This window comes from Leguminivora glycinivorella, chromosome Z (genome assembly GCF_023078275.1).
Source record: "Leguminivora glycinivorella isolate SPB_JAAS2020 chromosome Z, LegGlyc_1.1, whole genome shotgun sequence".
NCBI lineage: Eukaryota > Metazoa > Arthropoda > Insecta > Lepidoptera > Tortricidae > Leguminivora > Leguminivora glycinivorella.
In genome coordinates this window covers 5,833,944-5,855,670 of record NC_062998.1, presented here as the reverse complement: position 1 = coordinate 5,855,670, position 21,727 = coordinate 5,833,944, and the positions used below count along the sequence as shown (strand labels likewise).

The 21,727-nt window shown below is 37.4% G+C and overlaps 1 protein-coding gene across 1 annotated transcript; it reads left to right on the top strand.

The window, feature by feature from the left end:
• Positions 1-1,513: 1,513 nt before the first annotated feature.
• On the top strand, positions 1,514-3,452 carry LOC125241872. Its single transcript, XM_048150556.1, has 2 exons — positions 1,514-1,573; positions 2,328-3,452. Exons 1-2 carry the CDS (start codon positions 1,540-1,542, stop codon positions 3,431-3,433), a joined length of 1,140 nt encoding a protein of 379 aa, XP_048006513.1. The 5' UTR covers positions 1,514-1,539; the 3' UTR covers positions 3,434-3,452.
• The last annotated feature ends 18,275 nt before the right edge of the window (positions 3,453-21,727 follow it).

Sequence of the window (21,727 nt, the reverse complement as noted above, 5' to 3'; positions counted from 1 at the left end):
CATTTGAACCTGGTTTTTCTGCGATTTTTTAATTTTATTGGATATAAAGGCAGGTAGTTCGGTAGTACAAAGTTCGTGCGACTTTCGTTCCGGAGGTCGCGGGTTCGAAACCCGGCTCGCACCAATTACTTTTTCCTCTCACTAGCTCGGAAACACGTGTTTTGTCCTTTAATACCAGCGGGTAAAAACGCATTTTATCCACTAGTGGGTAAAGTAATTAGACCTTGAATAAAGTCAAATTAACTGCTTTAAAATTGATAAAATTAGGTGAATCTAGTAATAACGATGATTTACCACCTGTGGAACTACTGGAAGCAGTGATAAACGCATTTTTTGCGTTGTAGTTTCCTCGCTATAGTGAGAGGAAAAGTTTTGTGTTACACTCGGGTGCAAATGTATTTTACTTCTCGTGTGTTAAAAAACTCGCAAGTTCAGGATTCTATTCTCGAACCACTCGCTTCGCTCGTGGTTCAACTATAGAATCCTTTCACTTGCTCGTTTTTAAATTCCACACTCGGCGTTAAAATACAACTTTGCCCCCTTGTATAACAAATAACTATTACGGAACTTATGTGCGAAATGTCATTTGATATTTGCCAGTCGCTTTTCGGTGAAGGAAAACATCGATTGTTAGGAAACTGGACTAATTCCAGTAAGGTCTAGTTTACCCTTCGGGTTGGAAGGTCAGATGGCAATCGCTTTAGTAAAAACTATTGCCTACGCCAAATCTTGGGATTAGTTGTCAAAAACAAATGCCGGGATAACGCAAGGAGGATGATGATGATGATGAAAGACAGGTAGTTCGGTACAGTAGCCTACAAAAATATGGAGCTGTCAAAATTCTTACAAATATCGGAACTCGCCTCTATTGGGAATCAAGACGTTAGTGCGTTTTCACATTATCTGATCCGATATCGGAAGTCGGAAGGATTTCAGAGGCAAAAATCAAAGATGGCGGCTTAAATGTGGGCCATTTTTTCAAAGTTGTCCACCCCACTTTTTTTTTGGATTTGGATTTTTTTATGTGGTTTCCACTCAGAATCGCGAGCTCTTTCAATTCTAATAGGAGAAAAGAAATGTGCCAAGGTTTTTTTCCCATTCCGTTACCATTTTTTCATACATTTTGTATGGCGGTTACGGAATGGAAGGTCTAAAAATGCATGGAAATCTTGAGACATTTTTTTTTCTCCTACTAGGATCGAAAGAGTTCTCGATTCTCAGTATGAATTGCGTAAAAAATAGGTACCTACCCATGTTACAAAAAAGTAGGGTGGACAACTTTAAAAAAAATAGCCCATATTTATGACGGCTTTGGCAGCTCTGACATCTGGAAGGTACTTAATTTTGTGGTCCATTCGGTTATTAACGGAAAAAAAATAGCAATATTGGATAAGTAATAGCGACGACTCAAATAGCTTCTGAATCTGATAGGGAAAAAAAAATCTGAAATTGCAGGTCGTACATTTCACATAGAATCTCCCTTCTCAGTTTTACGATTGAAATAAAGAAATGTCGGCATTCATGTGGTGATTTCGCAACATGTGGTTGGGACATTGCCTATTTTTATGTGCCGGTAAGAAATATTGCAACGTGTAAATAGGTACTCTGTTCTTTCAATATTTATATACAAACTTTGCAAACCTATTCATTATCAATGCGTTTTCATATTATCCGAACGGATATCGGATGTATGATCGGTATCCCATATATTTAAGCCGCCATCTTTGATTTTTGCCTTTGAAATCCGTCCGACATGCGATATCGTCGGATCGGATGTGAAAACGCACTTGGCAAACAACGTAGGTACGAGTACCTAGTTATAAATGTTAATAATTCATTTAAACCACATTATAAATCAATGACTATTTTATTAAACACTTACCTACTTACTGTCTAGGTACTTATGTTCTTTCAAAATATGAATGTGGTGGTAATGCCATTTAAGATTCAATTGTGACTTCGAACTGATAATCAATTTTTAGTATTCTTATATCCTCAGCGAAGTTTCCTGCAATTATATTTAAGATAGTCACGATTAAGAGTGGGTTTTTGAGAAGAAAATGAACACCTAAGGCACAGTATAATAAAGAGTACTATCGTACAGTATGGCCACTCCCGTTCCCCGCTGAAAGTGCCGCCCACCCCCTCTCTGTTACCTCACAGTTACCACCTGTCATAATTATTTCACTCATACAAGCATAGTACGCGTTTACCTACACGAGCTTCGACTGTGTGCTAGAAACGCGCCTCTTTCATGTATTTGATCGCCAGTGTCCGAGATGTGCCCAAGGCCACTAGGCACCTAAAAGTTGAAATCCTTCTTCCAGCACTCACAGCAACGGCCGTCAAAGTTGACGTCCAAGGATCGCTCACCCTCGGCTCACAGGTCGCAGAGTTCCTCGCAGACAACCTCCAAGATGAATTCCTCGACGAGTTGAGCGGCCGCAGGACCATGACTGACGCCCTCGGCGAGCTCATCAAGGTAGTCAAGCAGATGAGACCCTGCAAGAACGCCACTGTCTGCACCCCCAAACTAGAGAAGTTCATCATCGAATACGTCACCGACCTCACCACCGGCATCAAGACAGTCTTCGACGGTGTCCTCGAAGACGAACTCTGCAAAGTCAAGTATTTCGAAAAATGCCTGAAACATGTCAGAAAAGTTGTCTCCTCGGCCGCTTTAGACACTGACGAGGTACACAGGTGGATCAATGTTCTCAAAAAAATTAGCGGCATCTATCTTGAACAGGCCACATCACTTGCTAGACAAGGTTTAGACACGGCTGAGAAAAAAGAAGAAGCCATGCATTCACTTAAACAACAACTAGTTTTTACAATAACCGACCTTGAAAAGAATTATGAGAACATACTTTGCAAAGAATTCCGTCTATGCCCGTATCAGTTCGACGTTACTATATATCTTCAACTTTTACTTAATCTGATCAGAACCATGAAAGAGAATAATGTTAGGCTGTTTTTAAATCAATTCAAAAAGAAATTCCTGCATACCGCCATGTTTACTGACGATGTGGTCATGAAGATTAACTTCGAGGAGGTCCTTAGAGAGATGTTGCTGAACAAAACTATTGACACAAAAGGGATCGTGTTATCTATAGCTGATGTAGTTCAGAAGAGACTGGCAGGCACTGAGTCTACGGAAAGAGACGCAACGTTACTACAAATGATTCTGTCAGACATGGATCACATCTATGTAAGTAATAAAGATGAGCATATTGAGAAGTTCCTGGATGTTGTAAAGACTTGGTTGAAAAGCGAGGATGATGTTACACTCGGGGATGGTATGGAGGCTTTTTGCAACAGCCTGGCTGCACACTTCCAGAATCACCCGAAGGAGATAATTTTTAAATTGCAGACTGAGGCTCAGGTATTTTTAGGACTCACCGCACATTATACTCCACCTGCGATGAGATGAATATAAAATTAAGTGATTCTGTTGTTGTTAGTAATATAGACATTTTAGATCCCAATTTGTTCCTGCTATATCGCTGATTTTATTTAATTTTCATCTGATCCGACCGTGTTTATTTAGAAATAATGATAAGGTGACTCGCTCTTCCATATGCGTGTGGTAGTAACAGCAGCGTTTCGTTCGTTAAGAAGCGTGAACGATTATATTGGCACCCAGGATAAGACTACATATGCTATCCACATCTTTACATATGTACCTATCTACTCTCACGTTTAGAAGTTTTTATATTATATCAATTGTTTCAAATATTCCAATCAAAAAGTACCTATAGAGGGAAAAACAAGGCAAGGTTCCTTGCTTTTCCCTCTATACCTTTTATTTTATAGTTTCTATAGCAAAAATACTCTCCCCGTTTCAAACACAGATTCCAACGGCGCGATCACGGCGATTACTCGTTGACAGTTGGTAGTCCTCAAGTCCAATAAATGTATACATGTGTGTAACGTTGCCAATTTCACCAAAACTGTATTGTCACTAAAGTATTACTTTACTACTTAAATTAACTAAGAATGACTAAGTAAAGCTAAAAATATAGATAGGTACGTAATTTTCAATACCTATTTGAAATCAGCTGGTCTCAGCTCGGCGATCGTTCGGAAACTCCAATGCCAGTGTTCATCTCGGGGTAAGCTGTTAGTTAGTACTGGGTGCGTAGCCGAATGGCACAAACGCTCGTAGATATCTATCTCTACCGCTCTTGCGTATTGGCGCGACAGAGCCAGAGTAGGTACGTTTCATTTTCGTTTCGCGTCGGAGAAATGCCATTCGGCAACGGCACCTGTTGTAATATTAAAGGTAAGACTACAAAAGTCGTTAGCTAAAGGTAAACTGCGCGGACGTGAACTTAAACAATTAAGTAAGTTACTTCGGCAACTTATTACATTACGTTTTAATTAATTCATTAACCCTTAAATGCATGACCTTGACAACGATTATAGAACGATATTCAAATTTGAATTTTGACATGCTGTCAATAGAGTCAAAAATGCATGATGCATCAGCAGTTCCACTGCACCAAATGTCACCGTTCCACTGCACCAAATGTCACTGTTCCGTACGTAAATGCATGTTGTTTCTTAAAAAACACAAAAATCACCATACGTGTGCCTTTCAGATTTGAGGAGTTCCCTCGATTTCTCCAGGATCCCATCATCAGAACTTGGTTCTGAGAAAAATGGGACCAATCTGTATGCATACGCATTCAATAAAAAAAATCAAAATTTATGCAAACTTGTTAAACTTATTATCAAATTGCCCAACAATCACGTAGCAGTATCATAATGCTCGGGCAATGTGATAAAAAATGGCGTTTATGCAAACTTGTTAAACGTATTATCAAATTGCCCAACAATCACGTAGCAGTATCATAATGCCCGGGCAATGTGATAAAAAATGGCGTTTATGCAAACTTGTTAAACGTATTATCAAATTGCCCAACAATCACGTAGCAGTATCATAATGCTCGGGCAATGTGATAAAAAATGGCGTTTATGCAAACTTGTTAAACGTATTATCAAATTGCCCAACAATCACGTAGCAGTATCATAATGCTCGGGCAATGTGATAAAAAATGGCGTTTATGCAAACTTGTTAAACGTATTATCAAATTGCCCAACAATCACGTAGCAGTATCATAATGCCCGGGCAATGTGAAAAAAAATGGCGTTCAGACAAACCTGTTAAACTTATTATCAAATTGCCCAACGATTACGTGGCAGTATCATAATGACCGGGCAATGTGATAAAAAATGGCGTCTAAACAACGATTTATCACTCTGCCCAAAACAACTAGGCATTATTCATAATGCCCTTATTAATCACTTGGTCCATAACATATACATCACTATGCATTTAAGGGTTAAGACGAAAGGGGAACACCGGTTTTTCATACACATTAGGGTCCCCACATCTAGCGTCTCGCGAGCGTAGTGTCGGGTCAACTGTATGAAAAAGACGCCGCGAAGACCTTGCGCCCAAGCGGCGTCAGGCTTTGCCATACAGTTGGCCCGACCCTACGCTCGATGGCTAGATGTGGGGGGGACATCGTTTTGGTTTTCTGACTGTGCCATTTGTGTAAACACCCTGTATGTTTGAATTTCGAATGTCCAACTGTTTACCGGCCTGATTTTTCGATTGTCTTGATGTTCTCAAAGAAATATTGACGCTGACTCGCTGAGTAATAATCAGAGGGCGGAATTGCTCATGGCAAAAATTAAACTTCAATAGAGTTGGAACGTTAAATTTTATCGACATTTTCGGCTATCGATGAATTCAGTCACCTTTTACGCTGACTTTAACATTGACCCCCGATTAGCTATTCGACAATTTGAATTTGACCTCTTTGATTAGATTAAGAGTAAATTGTATGATGATATTTTATTACCATTTCTATCGCTAATCCTTATTGCAACTAATTCACAATTGAAAAAAATGGTTAATCCTAAACGAAAAGTAGCCAAAAAATGGATAAAGAAGTATCCTTGTCTTACTTACGACGAAAACAACTCAAAAATGTAGTGATAATTTCAGTTTAATCGATAGTCGATATATTTAATGTTCCAGCTCTATTGACGTGTGATTTTTGCCATGAACAACTCCGCCCTCTGGTAATAATATCGGTACGTTACGTTATTTATCTACCCAGCTGGCGTATCATGCCGCCAATTTTATCACTTATCCACGTGGATAAAGCATCCGTCACGCTTTAGTAAGTATGTCAGTGTGAGAGTGACATATGTCTTATCCACGTGGATAAGTGATAAAATTGGCAGCATGATACGCCGGCAGGAATAGGCACAGAGTTGTCAGTGACAAGTGTCAGTTTATGTTTCTAACGATATTTGCGATATTCGATAATCTGGCAATAATTACATTAAGATTTTCAACCATTATGTCAAACAAAGTGACCCGGTTTCATACATTTTGGCAGTACGACCTTGACATATTTTACGGGTCATCGCCTGTTCATCATTGTACCCTCAGACCTTTTCATATAATTTACTTCTAATCAGGTACCGGGGCTTGTCCTATAATTCCCTATCTAAAAAGTAATTCATTTGGGCCATTTTCTTCAAAGTTGTCCACCCCACTTTTTTTGTAACATGGGTATTTTTTACACGATTAATACTCAGAATCGCGAGCTCTTTCGATCCTGATAGGAGAAAAATAATGTCCCAAGATTTACATACATTTTTACGAACCTTCCATTCCGTTACCACCATACAAAATGTATGAAAAAATGGTAACGGAATGGAACCTTGAAAACCTTGGGACACTTTTTTTCTCCTATTAGAATTGAAAGAGCTCGCGATTCTGAGTGGAAACCACATAAAAATTTCCAAACCAAAAAAAAAGTGGGATGGACAACTTTGAAAAAATGGTCCATTTCACTGAATATCTTTGAAAGGTTCATCAATTTTTTTTTGGTGTGAAAATATATAAAAAATTTCAAAAAACAATAATTATTACTTTCATACAAACTGGGCTGGAACAAAAGTCGATAAAGTACTAGGTATTTTAACCGAAGTTTTTTTACAGTCCCAGCGTATTTGAGACATAACATATAGGATAGTGATCCGGTTTCATACATTTTGACAGTATGACCTTGACATATTATACGGGTTATCAATGGTACCCTCAGACACCGCGTTTTTATATATAAGAAAGAGACAAAAAGTAGCCTATGTCACTCTCCATCCCTTCAAGTATCTCCACTTAAAAAATCACGACAATTCGTCGCTCCGTTTTGCCGTGAAATACGGAACGGACAAACAAACAGACACACACACTTTCTCATTTATAATATTAGTATGGATTTACTTTCAATCAAGTAATCAAGTACCGGGCCTTGTCCATTAATTTCCTATCTAAAAAGTAATTCATTTCACTGAATTATCTATTTTTAGGGTTCCGTAGTCAACTAGGAACCCTTATAGTTTCGCCATGTCCACGTCCGTCCGTCCGTCCGTCCGCGGATAATCTCAGTAACCGTTAGCACTAGAAAGCTGAAATTTGGTACCAATATGTATATCAATCACGCCAACAAAGTGCAAAAATAAAAAATGGAAAAATATGTTTTATTAGGGTACCCCCCCTACATGTAATGTGGGGGCTGATATTTTTTTTCATTCCAACCCCAACGTGTGATATATTGTTGGATAGGTATTTAAAAATGAATACGGGTTTACTAGATCGTTTTTTGATAATATTAATATTTTCGGAAATAATCGCTGCTAAAGGAAAAAAAAGTGCGTCCCTCCCCCTCTACCTTTTGAACCAAATGTTTAAAAAATATGAAAAAAATCACAAAAGTAGAACTTTATAAACACTTTCTAGGAAAATGATTTTGAACTTGATAGGTTCAGAAGTTTTTGAGAAAAATACGGAAAGCTACGGAACCCTACACTGAGCGTGGCCCGACACGCTCTTGGCCGGTTTTTGTGATGTGACTTTGAAAATCTCTTATGGCTGCTTTCGAGAAAAACGTCAAAATAATGTAAAATTGATAGTTTTAGTCGGTGAAATACTACACTTTCCGTTATCTAATAGATATATTTAATTCAAGTTTCAATTAGAGCATCTTATTATCTTGATACTTATAAGACTGGATTTTAGAAAACTTACTCACTAAATTAATTACGATTTTTTTTCTGATGCACGTATAGAGCTGGAAACCCGCGTATAGAGCTGGATTAGTCGATCTTATTTGTAAAATTTGGACAATTTGGAATACTCAAACTGGTAAATTTATAATACGTGTATCCTGTACTACAAACTTCTCAGACTACATTTTTATTATAAGGTTTTTAGAAAGAGTAAACAAGGCTAAGACGAATTAAATTTTTTTCAGAAATTACCTAAAATTAAGTGACAATTTCTTTGAAAATCTACATCACATCGGAGTTATTTTCGAAAAAAAATAATCTGCAACGTTTTCTTAAATTGCTCTAATGCATTAGTGATTATAAATTTCTATTATATATTTTTGGCAATTTTTTGAAAACGAGCCTTCTCCGTCACAATTATTGCCACTTCTGGATATTTTCTCATATTTTGTTAGACCAAGTAGAAATAGTCCTATAATATGTTATATATTTGTAAACTACTCGGAAAGCTCTTTAATTTGATACTACATACGGTATGATTAAGCGCTCGGTTGCGATTTCACTATTTTTCACATGAAAGCCCTCTTATCTGAATATAAATTCTAAAGTTTAAAATGTAACGTAACATTATTTTAAATTCTCTTATCTGAATATAACTGAAGTTTAAAATTAACATTTTAAATTCTCTTATCTGAATATAAATTCTGAAGTTTAAAATGTAACGTAACATTTTAAATTCTCTTATCTGAATATAAATTCTAAAGTTTAAAATGTAACGTAACATTTTAAATTCTCTTATCTGAATATAAATTCTGAAGTTTAAAATGTAACGTAACATTTTAAATTCTCTTATCTGAATATAAATTCTGAAGTTTAAAATGTAACGTAACATTTTAAATTTAACCCTTAGTCAGCCTTTCAGTGACTTACATTTAAAATGTTTAAAGGCATTTTGAACTTTATTTCAATAGAGATACGGCGCGGTTAATTCGGGGTTGTGTGAATGGTCACTAATTAAGTACCTAACGAAACTAACGAAGCGCGTTTGTTTCAATGTAAAGGTCTATTTACATCGTGTAATGTGGAAATTTTATAAAGATTGTTACTAACAATTTCTCATTCGAGTTAATCTTGTCATGTTATTTCTAGATTTTATGACAGAAAAGAAATTCCTTGTAGGGTCAGTTTTTTGTCCGTCCGTCAGTCCGTCTGTACAAATATCTGTTTATCACATTTATCACACAAATAAATACACTGAGAGAAAATACAACCAGTTTTCATGTTCGTTCAACAAGTTTTTTGGTTAAAATAGCGCCTACGTGCTCTTTGGTTCAAACAACAAGCTACTTGTCATTTGAATCGGCAATATATTTGAATCAACAAGTCGATTTTATAAAAACAACCTGACACATATTGTTTTAAACATACGTTTGGCTGATTCAAACGGATAAACCGCAACAAGTCGAACTTGTTAAATTCACAATGCAAATTTCTCTCAGTGTACCCTTATCGGGATTTCATTCAAGGACATCAGCTTCGCGGGCAGGGTCACTGTCACTATAGTCACTAGGGTCACGTTCAGTTTAGGTTGAGAGAAAGGGACGAAGCTATAGCAGTTCCATAGCTCCGTCTCTCTCTCTCAACCTAAACTGAACGGCTTTAGCACTTCATGGTAGCCCCCCTGGTGCCGTAGCCGAATGGCATTTCTGCGACGCGAAACGAAAACAAAACGCCGCGAAAGGTAGTCTGGCTCTGTCGCGCCAATACGCTAGAGCGAATATAGATATCTACGAGCGTTTCGTTTCGTGAGCGTTTGTGCCATTCGGTTACGTACCCTGACCTGTAGTCAAAGGTATTACTAACATCAACACTTTATATAGACTTTATGCTCTTGTAATAAAAATAGGTACAAATGTACAGTTAGCAGTGTTGCCGATGGTACCTGTAGGTATTATAAAAGCTAACTAGCCCTTTGATTTATTTGAATATTTTCTCGACCAAATGAATAGTATGTAAGATCCCTAAGAATCATTATATACCGCAAGTAATACACGTCATTATGAAACGGGGAACTTTTCATAATTAAGGCGGGAACTTCATAATTCACATGTTACATAATTATATGGCTACCGCCAGTATTTTAATTATTTTTTCACCACACCAACTGGTAAAGGCTTACTTTGCTATTCGAAAACAGATAGCAAAATCGCATTTTATCCACAAGAGTGCAAAGTAATTCCATACAATTTTTAACTTGATGTGTTAAGCTGGCTGGTAGAATTTACCTATAATTGATGATTTTGAATCATAAATATTGAATAGATTGATGGATTTGATTTAGTTTGATGTTTTATAGTCAGTATTTTGTTCATGTTGGTGTGGTGTGGTGAAAAATGTTGTGTTTTACTCGGTGGCAAAGTTTGTTTAACCTTCGTGCCTTGAAACCCTCGCAACGCTCAAGATTCCACTTTTTGAACCACTCGCTACGCTCGCGGTACAATATTGGGATCTTTCGCTTGCTCGGGTATCAATATTGGCACGTGCGGTTAAAAAACAACTTTGCCCCCTTGTAAAACAAATAACTAATTCGATATTGTTAACATCACGGATTGTATGGAGGATGTGAAATTGTGAACAGCGCCTCCAAACGTTTATTATACTTTTTCTACTCCCGTACTGTTATTCGTGAGTTACAAGGTCGGGCATAGAACTTAAAAACCCTACATAAAAGATTTCAGGACAAGTCTATCTAGTCTATACCCTGAAAACATTTAGTAGAAGTAGCACGATATAGCTGTTACAGTTCAGTAAATACATTGCTACCAACTTAACAAACCAATTCGCAGAGTCGAGACTCCTTCGTTTTCTGCTGCGTTCATTGGCGACGCGTCGAATCGCATTCAAATGTATGAGAACTCGATTCAACTCGGCTCGATTCGTCTTAGTGGCCAGGCTTCAAAGAACCATACCATAGACAGTTTTATTTTCATGTTTGCACTGAAACTGCATATTCAAAATGGTAGGCGGTCCACTAGATAACTAAGATGACTGAAAGTAGGTATTTGTTGATTTATAATTTTCTTTCAAAATAAGTGCTTGGTCTATGCAACGGTGTTTAACTGAGTCAAAAAATGCTCGTGGCGTCTTTATTAATTTTCGGCTTCGCCTCAAATTGTTACCCACGCCACTCACCTTTTTTGACCTCTTTTAACCACCAGTTGCATAAAATACTATATCGTCACTACTTTTAAAAATCTCGTATCTCAACGGTGTTTAACTGAGTCAAAAAATGCTCGTGGCGTCTTTATTAACAATTTTCGGCTTCGCCTCAAATTGTTACCCACGCCACTCACCTTTTTTGACCTCTTTTAACCACCAGTTGCATAAAATACTATATCGTCACTACTTTAAAAAAATCTCGTATCTCACGCTGCTCCTCAAAGTTAAAACGCAGTAAGTCTATATGCATTCCAACCATACTTACTACAATTTTCTTTTCATTGACAGACGAAGATACAAGTTTTTTTAGAAGTAAGTAGTGACGTTATGCTTATTATAATTTGCCAAAACAAATACATAACGGTCTATTTTCGAATGTGATTTTGATTTTAGTACATTACGATAACGATGCGGAAAACAGGAAACTCGAAACGTGTGGCAATAAATTAATACATGACCGAAATGGACACGTGTTACGTATTTCCTTTATGCACGTGTATCGTACGACGTTTTTCAATACAGACGGCCCTCTGAAGTTTCGACCTGGCAAGAAAGGAACCACTTTGCGCACTAGCGCGGCAAAAAGCACTGGATATGTACTGAAAACATTATTTTCTCAAACATGCAATGAAATATTGTCTTTACGTTCCTTAAAATGGGCTGGGAAGTATCGCTTTTTGGGCGCAACAACTCGAGAGGACTGTAAAGGGATTTCATATTATTTTTTAGGCCTAGGCCTGCAAAGTAACTTTTTTTTATAAAATATTGTCCTTTAGAGCATTTTTTTTTATTTCATTGTATGTTTGAGAAAAGCACTATACATGCCTCGGCGTGAAAACGGATTCCCGGCCTCGTATCCCTATATACCCACTTGGCCGGAAATCCTCATTTTCCCGGCCTCTGATGTAATGTACTAATACACTCGAGGTTTGCGGAAACAGTACATTACGATACAAGCGCGAAAAAAAGGAAGTAGGAAACGAGTGGCGATAAATAAATACACGACCGAAGGGAGTGTTTTAAATCGACACGAGTTACGAATTTTCTTTTCGCACATGTATCGTATGTCGTTTTTCAGCACATATGGTACTCCGTAGTTGCGACCTGACATATAATGAACGACTTCTCGCACTAGTGCCTAAAAAAACACCATCTGTAATACTGAAAAGGTTTTGTAAACGGTCTTCCCTAACAGGCGGTATTGCCTACTTTTACCTTTTTAGGGTTCCGTACCAAAAAGGCACAAAAGGAACCCTTATGTTGGTACGGAACCCTTATGGCACCGCTCTGTCCGTCTGTCCGTTTGTCACATGTCCTATAATATTTATTTAATATTTATTTATTTATTTAACTACTTATGTTATCGGTATGAAATTTGGAACAGTTATGAACATTGTCAACTTCTACAAAATGAAGGTATTTTTTTTTAAATGGCCAATGAAAGGCCAAACAGAAAATTTCAAGTAACTAGGTCAAGTGGGGTATCGTTAGAAAGAGCGTAAAATCGGTTCACACAATAAACAATTATTCCATAAAAATTATCTTCCATACTAGCACGCGGGCATCAGTTTACTCAATTTGCCGATAGATGTCGCTGTACTTTGAACGTTCATTTCCTACATCGCGTTTTTCCTGATATAATGAGGTCGGTTCAGGACCGTCCTTGCGACATGTCGTAAGTTGTAAACTATTGAAGTCGAATAGTATTGATTTTATTTGGACGTTGTCTAACAATAAAATTGTATATTAAAATATTACTTATTATGTGATCTTGAGGGATTTAGTCAAATCTGTAGAGTTCTATTAATAACATTTTGATGATTCGACTATTGAAAGTTTGTACGGAACCCTCGGTGAGCGAGTCCGACTCGCACTTGACCGGTTTTTTTTAACTACGTCGGTGGCAAACAAGCATACGGTCCGCCTAATGGAAAGCGGTCACCGTAACCTATGGACGCCTGCAACTCAGGGAGTGTCACATGCGCGTTGCGTTAAGTACACAGTAAAAAGGAACAGAGGGAAAGGTTATTCAGAAAGGAACGTGGGCAAACATAGGAAAGTTTATTATATCAACGGCATGTTTCCTGTAAATTACATTATTTGTAAAAGGAACATAGTTTTAAACAACTTAAAAAGGTAAGCGCAGAAATACTTTACACATTTCGTTAAAAATTAAACTTTATTGTGAATATTGTCAGCTTCATTTTGAAGTAAATGATAATTCCGTAGCTCAATTGGTAAGAGCATTGCACGGATTGCAAAAATGGTGCGGGTTCAAGTCCCGCCGGAAGCGTAAAAAAAAAAAATAATCCATTTTTTCCTTTAATATAAAAATGTTTAGAATCGTTAGCAGACGTTTCTGCTCAATAAAAATTAATTTAGTATGGGTTAGCACATTGTTACTGGTGAATTCTCAATATAACTTGAGACTCCAGTGCCGTTACAAGATGTAATAGTCTGTCGGTAGATGGCGCTAGACGTCACCCCAAGACGTGTGTACAAAAGGAAAGGCATGGAAAGATTTGCGAAGTCCGGCGTGGCTTCCGTAGCTCAATTGGTAAGAGCATTGCACGGATTGCAAAAATGGTGCGGGTTCAAGTCCCGCCGGAAGCGTAAATTTTTCCATTTTTTCCTTTAATATAAAAATGATAATGGTGGATAAGTCCTTCGGGATTAATGATATTTCATAGCAAATTTAAGTCAAGGAGGCTGTTAGTGTAACAAGGAAAAGTTTGCTACCGCTATTATGTAGTACGAGAGCCGACTAGGGATAAGTTTTTTGCAAAAAAATAATTTTTGGCACAAGCTTTTATCGCTGACTGTACTTTTCTTTCAACAGTCATCTAACTGCTCTCTGAGACGTTTCTAAAAAACCCTCACTCGATGGGGATACGAAGTTTCATGATAGGGTTCCTATGACCACCTTTCTGCTCCATGATACCATAATATTGCAATGTCACGTGATTTACATTTGTGTGCAAAATTTCAGCTCAATCGGAATCCGGGAAGTGGGTCAAATTAAGCTTCTACGTTTTGACGCACACTAACAAGGCAAGTTGAATAAAAGCTTGTAAAAATATCAGTTTTCATTTTCAGCCTCTTTCAGTGTGCCACTGCCGGGCAAAGGGCTCCCCGCGTTTTTGCCACTCGATTCTGTCGTTGGTGTTTTCCCACCATTTTGGGTAGAATGCGTCCTTATGCCATCTTCGTTTTAGGTCAGCCCGAATCCCGACCGTAATCATTTTGTACCCACCTTTGCACGTACATGCGAAAGACATATTTCCTGCCACCTGCCCAAAGTGCCCAATCCCACTTTTGTCCTATCGCCTTTTTAGGGTTCCGTAGTCAACTAGGAACCCTTATAGTTTCGCCATGTCTGTCTGTCCGTCCGTCCGTCCGTCCGTCCGTCCGTCCGCGGATAATCTCAGTAACCGTAAGCACTAGAAAGCTGAAATTTGGTACCAATACGTATATCAATCACGCCAACAAAGTGCAAAAATAAAAAATGGAAAAAAATGTTTTATTAGGGTACCCCCCTACATGTAAAGTGGGGGCTGATATTTTCATTCCAACCCCAACGTGTGATATATTGTTGGATAGGTATTTAAAAATGAATAAGGGTTTACTGAGACCGTTTTTTGATAATATTAATATTTTCGGAAATAATCGCTCCTAAAGGAAAAAAAAGTGCGTCCCCCCCCCTCTAACTTTTGAACCATATGTTTAAAAAATATGAAAAAAATCACAAAAGTAGAACTTTATAAATACTTTCTAGGAAAATTGTTTTGAACTTGATAGGTTCAGTAGTTTTTGAGAAAAATACGAAAAACTACGGAACCCTACACTGAGCGTGGCCCGACACGCTCTTGGCCGGTTTTTCATTTTGGTGTTGTTTAGGGACATCCGGTATATAAGTACACAAATTTTAATATGATTACTATAGTAAAAAGAATAGGAACTCTGCTCTCAGACTCAGTTCGGAAAGCGTAGCCATTCGCTTTGCATAACGGTACCGCGGCCATTTCATTAAAATTTAACTTTGTACCGTCGGAAATTCGATATAGATGCCGTACCGATAACGGAATGTACCCAACATTACCGATATTATGCCGGTATACCGATTTATGGCTGTAGATTCGGTTGTAATTTCCCGTTTTCCCGGGGGATTTTCAGTAATACATGACAGGTGTAGTAAGCCAGGATTTGTGGAGCAGTTATTTACTTCTGAATATGTAATCGATTTGACGTCCGGTCTGGCGCAGTCGGTAGTGACCTTGCCTGCTGCGCCGCGGTCCCGGGTTCGAATCCCGGTAAGGGCATTTATTTGTGTGATGAGCACAGATATTTGTTCCTGAGTCATGGATGTTTTCTATGTATATAAGTATTTATATATTATATGTATCGTTGTCTGAGTACCCACAACACAAGCTTCTTGCTTGAGCTTACCGTGGGCCTCAGTCAATCTGTGTAAGAATGTCCTATATAAAAAAATATAAAAAAATGAGCACATACATACATACATTATACTCCATTTAAAATACGAATGGCCGATAGCACTGAACTTGAGCCGGGCATTAGGCGGTAACAATAAGATTAGTGAAAACAAAAGTAGTAGTATTATGTAACCATGTTGTGACCAAAATAACGGGATTTAGGAAATCAATGATATAGTGTTTTAGCAATAGGAAGACGATTTTGAAAAACATGTTTTGTATTACGTTCATTGAAACACTCTGTAGGTATACCTATGTCTGATTGACTGCAATTAATGTGACGTGCAATCTATGGTAGCAAACGATTTTCTCTTCCATAACATAATACATATCGTCACTACTTTGAAAAAATCTCGTATCTCACGCTGCTCCTCAAAGTTAAAACGCAGTAAGTCTATATGCATTCCATACATACTTACTACAATTTTCTTTTCAATGACAGACGAAGATACAAGTTTTTTTAAAAGTAGTGACGATATTTTGACTTTGTAAAAGAAATAAAATAATGTAATTTGTTATATATATGTATTTGTATGTTTATGTAATGTATTTTATTTTTATGTGTGTAGTATATTGTTTTGCGTAGTATAGTTTGTGCTAGATTTCCTCTAAGTCTACATTTATTACACTTACTTACAAGGTTTAATTTATTATTCTCCACTACCTAGGTTGTCTGGAAGAGATCGCTCTTTAGCGATAAGACCGCCTCTTGTTTTACCTCTTAAGTTGTTGTGTATACTTACTTTATTGTTTCCTGTATTGGGGTGTGCAATAAAGAGTATTTGTATTGTATTGTATAATAACTTTAAATTAAGAAATACTACGAACAAACATAATTACGTGTAGGTACTCATGTAGGTATAATTATGCCAAGAGATGTGACCTACTTTTTACACGACTGCCCCAAAAAAGAGTGTATTGTTACATGAAATAGTTTACGAGAGCTTCGTCAATTTGCTCAGGTAAACTCTGCAAGCGCCTATATTTATGTTACATAAGGTAAGGTACACACACTCTCACATAGTCTCTAGTGTATTTTAATTTAATTATTGGGTTGGTAAGAAAGTAATGAGCGAATCAAAACCAATATTGTAATTTTTATTTAATTTATTATTTTAATCATTTATCAAAAATATAACGGCCTTCGTTATCTACTACTTGTCTCCATCGTTCTGGTAAAGAATGAATAGCATCGGCGAAGAAGCTCTTAGGTTTAGATTAAAAAAACTCAGCTATGTACTGTCGTAGATGGGCTTGATCATCGAACTTTTTTTCATTCAAGGCATTGCTTAGCGATCTGAACAATGCGTAATCCGTAGGTGCCAAGTCTGGAGAGTACGGTGGATGAGGTATCACTTTCCAACCTAGCTCCAATAGCTTTAGCCGAGTCACTTTTGCAATGTGTGGGCGAGCATTGTCGTGTAAGAAAAAACTTTAGCATGCTGTGGACGATTCTGACAGATTTTTTGGTTTAAATTTTCAAGCTGATTACAGTATACTGATGCGGTAACAGTCATTCCACTTGGTAGGAGTTCCCAGTGAATAATACCATGAATATCCCACCAAACGGACAGCATAACTTTTTTCGGGTGAGGCTCTGTTTTTGGTGCCTCTATTCCTTTTTCGTTTGGAGCTAGCCACTGACGTTTGCGTGTGTGATTTATATATAAGACCCATTTTTCATCTCCAGTGATAAGATGGTCCAACCAGTTGAATGTGCGGCGAAAAGACAGAAGTTGTATGCAGATATCGGCACGGCGGTTTAGTTGATCTCTATCAAGTTCGTGCGGTATCCAAACACTGTATTTGTAGTTTTTTCCCAACTCGTGTAAATGTGTTTCTATGGTGACATGAGAGCAGCCTAACTCGGTAGCAAGAGTACGACTCGTTAGCCTCGGATCTCCTTCAATTAAGGTTTTTAATTTGGCTACATCAATCTTCACCGGTCGACCAGACTTAGGTTGATCTGATAAACAGTGTTTATCAGATCAACCTAAGTCTGGTCGACCGGTGAAGATTGATCTAGATTTATTAAACACTACGAAACCGCTGGAACCATCGTTTCGCCGTGGCCTCAGACACAACTTCAGGAGCAACACGCTGACATATATTACGCACTGCTTCGGCGGCTGAATGGCCAGACTGAAATTCATATAGTAAGCAATGCCTTACATGCACTTTTAATTCGTCCATTTTCTTCCTTATATTAGCTCGGCGACAGCTAGTGAATGACTGACGAGAAACTGTGCGACTCGCCCTTTATATACTTTCGACCATAGAAGATTCTAGAACTCTCTCAAAAATTTTATGTGGAATTCAATCGATCGCTCATTACTTTCTTACCAACCCAATAATTTTCCCCTCACTAGCTCGGAAACACGTGTTTTGTCCTTTAATACCAGCGGGTAAAAACGCATTTTATCCACTAGTGGGTAAAGTCATTTGACCTTGAATAAAGTCAAATTAACTGCTTTAAAATTGATAAAAGTAGGTGAATCTAGTAATAAAGATGATTTACCACCTGTGGAACTACTGGAAGCAGTGATAAACGCATTTTTTGCGTTGTAGTTTTCTCGCTATAGTGAGGGGAAAAGTTTTGTGTTACACTCGGGTGCAAATGTATTTTACTTCTCGAGTCTTAAAAAACTCGCAAGTTCAGGATTCTATTCTCGAACCACTCGCTTCGCTCGTGGTTCAACTATAGAATCCTTTCACTTGCTCGTTTTTCAATTCCACACTCGTCGTTAAAATACAACTTTGCCCCCTTGTATAACAAATAACTATTAATATAGTCTAATCTTTGTAATAAATTTATGATCCTACGTTGATCGCAAAATAATTAAAAAATAAATGAAATAATGCGTACACGTAACATGATTCTGGGTAGCTCATATACCCGGATGATTTGAGGTGTTTGAGGTATCTCGAGTTCAATAACCTAACCACAAAATTAAAATTTTGAAAAAACCCCCGAACGTGACATAGTGGACCGATTTTCATGAAACATGGCTAAGAACACTCCCGACTAACTCAGCTTTCAGACAAAAAAAACTAAATCAAAATCGGTTCATCCGTAAAAGGTACTACAAGCCTTTGGATTTGTAGGACTTGACCGAGAGCTGTAGTAGGTGGCAATCACAATAGATCAGGGGGGTTACCATGACGTGCTAAAGCCGTTCAGTTTAGGTTGAGAGGGAGGGACGGAGCTATGTAACTGCTATAGTTGTGTCCCTTTCTCTCAACCTAAACTGAACGTCTTTAGTACGTCATGGTAACCCCCCAGGCCCCGTAGCCGAATAGCATTTCTACGACGCGAAACGAAAACGAAACGCCGCGAAAGGTAGTCTGGCTCGTCGCGCCAATCCGCAAAGCGATAGAGATAGATATCTGCGAGCGTTTCGTGAGCTTTTCGTGAGGGTCTGTGCCATTCGGCTATGTATGGAATGGTATAGCAGGTGGGTAGCAGTGATATACAGGGTGGAAAAATCGAATGCCACATGGATGGTAACTACCTTAAATATTGTAAATAGCACATTTTGTGTCAGGGAGACTTTCCTTTGTTTTTAAAAACAATAAATTCTGTCACATTTGTTATTATTTGTCACGTTATTTTTTGTCACATTTGACCGGTTCGAGTCCCGATTGAGGCAAGCGATTTTTCATAAATCCTTAAATTCAGAATTTATTGTTTTCAAAAACAAAGGAAAGTCTCCCTTACACAAAATGTGCTATTTACAATATTTAAGGTAGTTGCCATCCATGTGGCATTTGATTTTTCCACCCTGTATAGGCGCTACAAAGCCTGACATAGCCTAAACCTTAGCTAGTTAGCTTAGAATAAGCGTGTCTTCCAATAGCTGTTAGCGTCTTCAAGTTTGGAGATGGAGTACTCTAAATAACTGTACTCTGGCACTGTGAGCTGTATTACTGAAGTGATTAAATTTTATTGGTTTACAGGGCCTATCGAGCTATCGGAAATCTATTAGACTTTCATAAACGAGCCGTAGCCATAATATACCGACTACAAAAATTAAACAAGTAGGTACCTAAATGAATAAAGGGAATTTTCGAGAAAAAATATTCCTATAAAACTTTTTCAAAATAGGTAAATTTAATGTTTTTCCTACTCAAAATCACGAGCCCTTTTGACCCTACTAGGTAAAAAAGCGTCCCGAATTAAATTTTTCCACTTCGTTACCATTTTTCAAACACTGTACAGCGGTTACAAGGTGGAAAGTATGCAAAATAGTACAACATTTTACTTGGAACACTGCAACCATGACTCCAGTACAAAGTAGAAGTACAAGGGGAGTCGAACCCAAAACCATCGGTTTAAGTGCGTTTTCACATTATCCGATCCGATATCGGATGTCGGACCGATATCCCATACATTACAGGCGCCATCTTGGATTTTTTCTATTGAAATCCTTCTGACATCCGATATCGGATCGGATAATGTGAAAACGGTCTAAGATTGAAGGCTTTTTTTTTTAAGGGTAAGATGAAACATCCGCATAAAAAATCACGACAATTCGTCGCTCAGATTTGCCGTGAAAAGCTGAAAAACAAACAGACACATACTTTCCCATTTGTAAAATTAGTATGGATAAGATGAAGTTTTCTTAAAGCAAAACCTGCTTAGGCCTAGCAACACAATCGCTTTTAATTTTAAACTAAACGAAACTTTGTGTTAATAACTTATAGGAAATTGGTTCCAAACTTGTTTTCATCTAATTGAGACCTTTGATATCTCCCAGGACAATTTTAGACTTAAATATTGCCCGTAGTGGGGTGTGTAATGATTGGTATAACTTTTTTTGGTATAGTAACATTTGATATAACAACATTTGGTATATATTTAAAGGATATAATTACTCATTTGACATAATTAACATTTGGTATAACCACAAAATATCTACTTTTATTTTGTATAATCATTATTTCGTATAACACTTATTTATAACAACCGTTATATGGTATAACTATCTATTGATATACGACTAGTATAATATAACTAGCAAACTTATAAAACATTTCATGAATTAATTTTATTCTTTTTTGAAGGGATCACAGTTCTAACCTAACCTAACCCACTTTTCTGATAGCAGTACCTATGTTTAAGGGTCACAGTTCTAACCTAACCTATTTTTCTGGTAGCAGCGCGTTGTGTGTAGGGGTCACAGTTCTAACCTAATTTACTTTTCTAGTAAGTGATGGACTTAATTTATTGTATTTTTTTTTGTTATTCTAACTGTGCTTTAGAAAGAATTTGTGTTGTACAATTTATTTATTATCGGAAATAAGCATTATACTCAAAGTATGTTATAATAAATGTTATTCGAAAAAATGATCATTATATTAAATAAGAATTATACAATTTGTTAGTATATTATTTGTTGTTATATGATTCAATAATTATATCAAATGATCGTTATAACGACTAAAAATATATCAAAAAAAGTTATATCGATCGATACGCACTCCCCGTAGTGTAGGTGTATCAAATTTGTTAATAGACTTTAAGCCTATTATCAAGTTTGATATCTCAATCACTACATTTACGTTTAAGGTGCATTAGGGTAATTCCGAATGACAGAAATGATAAGGTAATTTCGAAAGGGGAATCTTGATATGATGGAAATAATGGTGATTTTTATAAGACTTTCGGAATTACCCTAATGCACCTTATAGAGTTATCTACACTTATCTATTTCTGCATAGCCGAGTATCTAATCGTATCTGTCAAATTAAAATATTGTTGCCCCGAACTTACAGTCTAGTGGCCTAGCGGTAAGATCGTGCGACTTTCGATCCGGAGGTCGCGGGTTCGAACCCGGCTCGTAGGTACCAATGAGTTTTTCTAAACTTATGTGCGAAATGTCATTTGATATTTGCCAGTCGCTTTTCGGTGAAGGAAAACA

Excerpts from the sequence above, each read along its gene's own strand:
- LOC125241872 (XM_048150556.1), top strand. The coding sequence starts at position 1,540 with ATGTGGTTGGGACATTGCCTATTTTTATGTGCCG. Across the intron at positions 1,574-2,327 it reads TTGCCTATTTTTATGTGCCG|CACTCACAGCAACGGCCGTC; the intron begins GTAAGAAATATT and ends TCCTTCTTCCAG.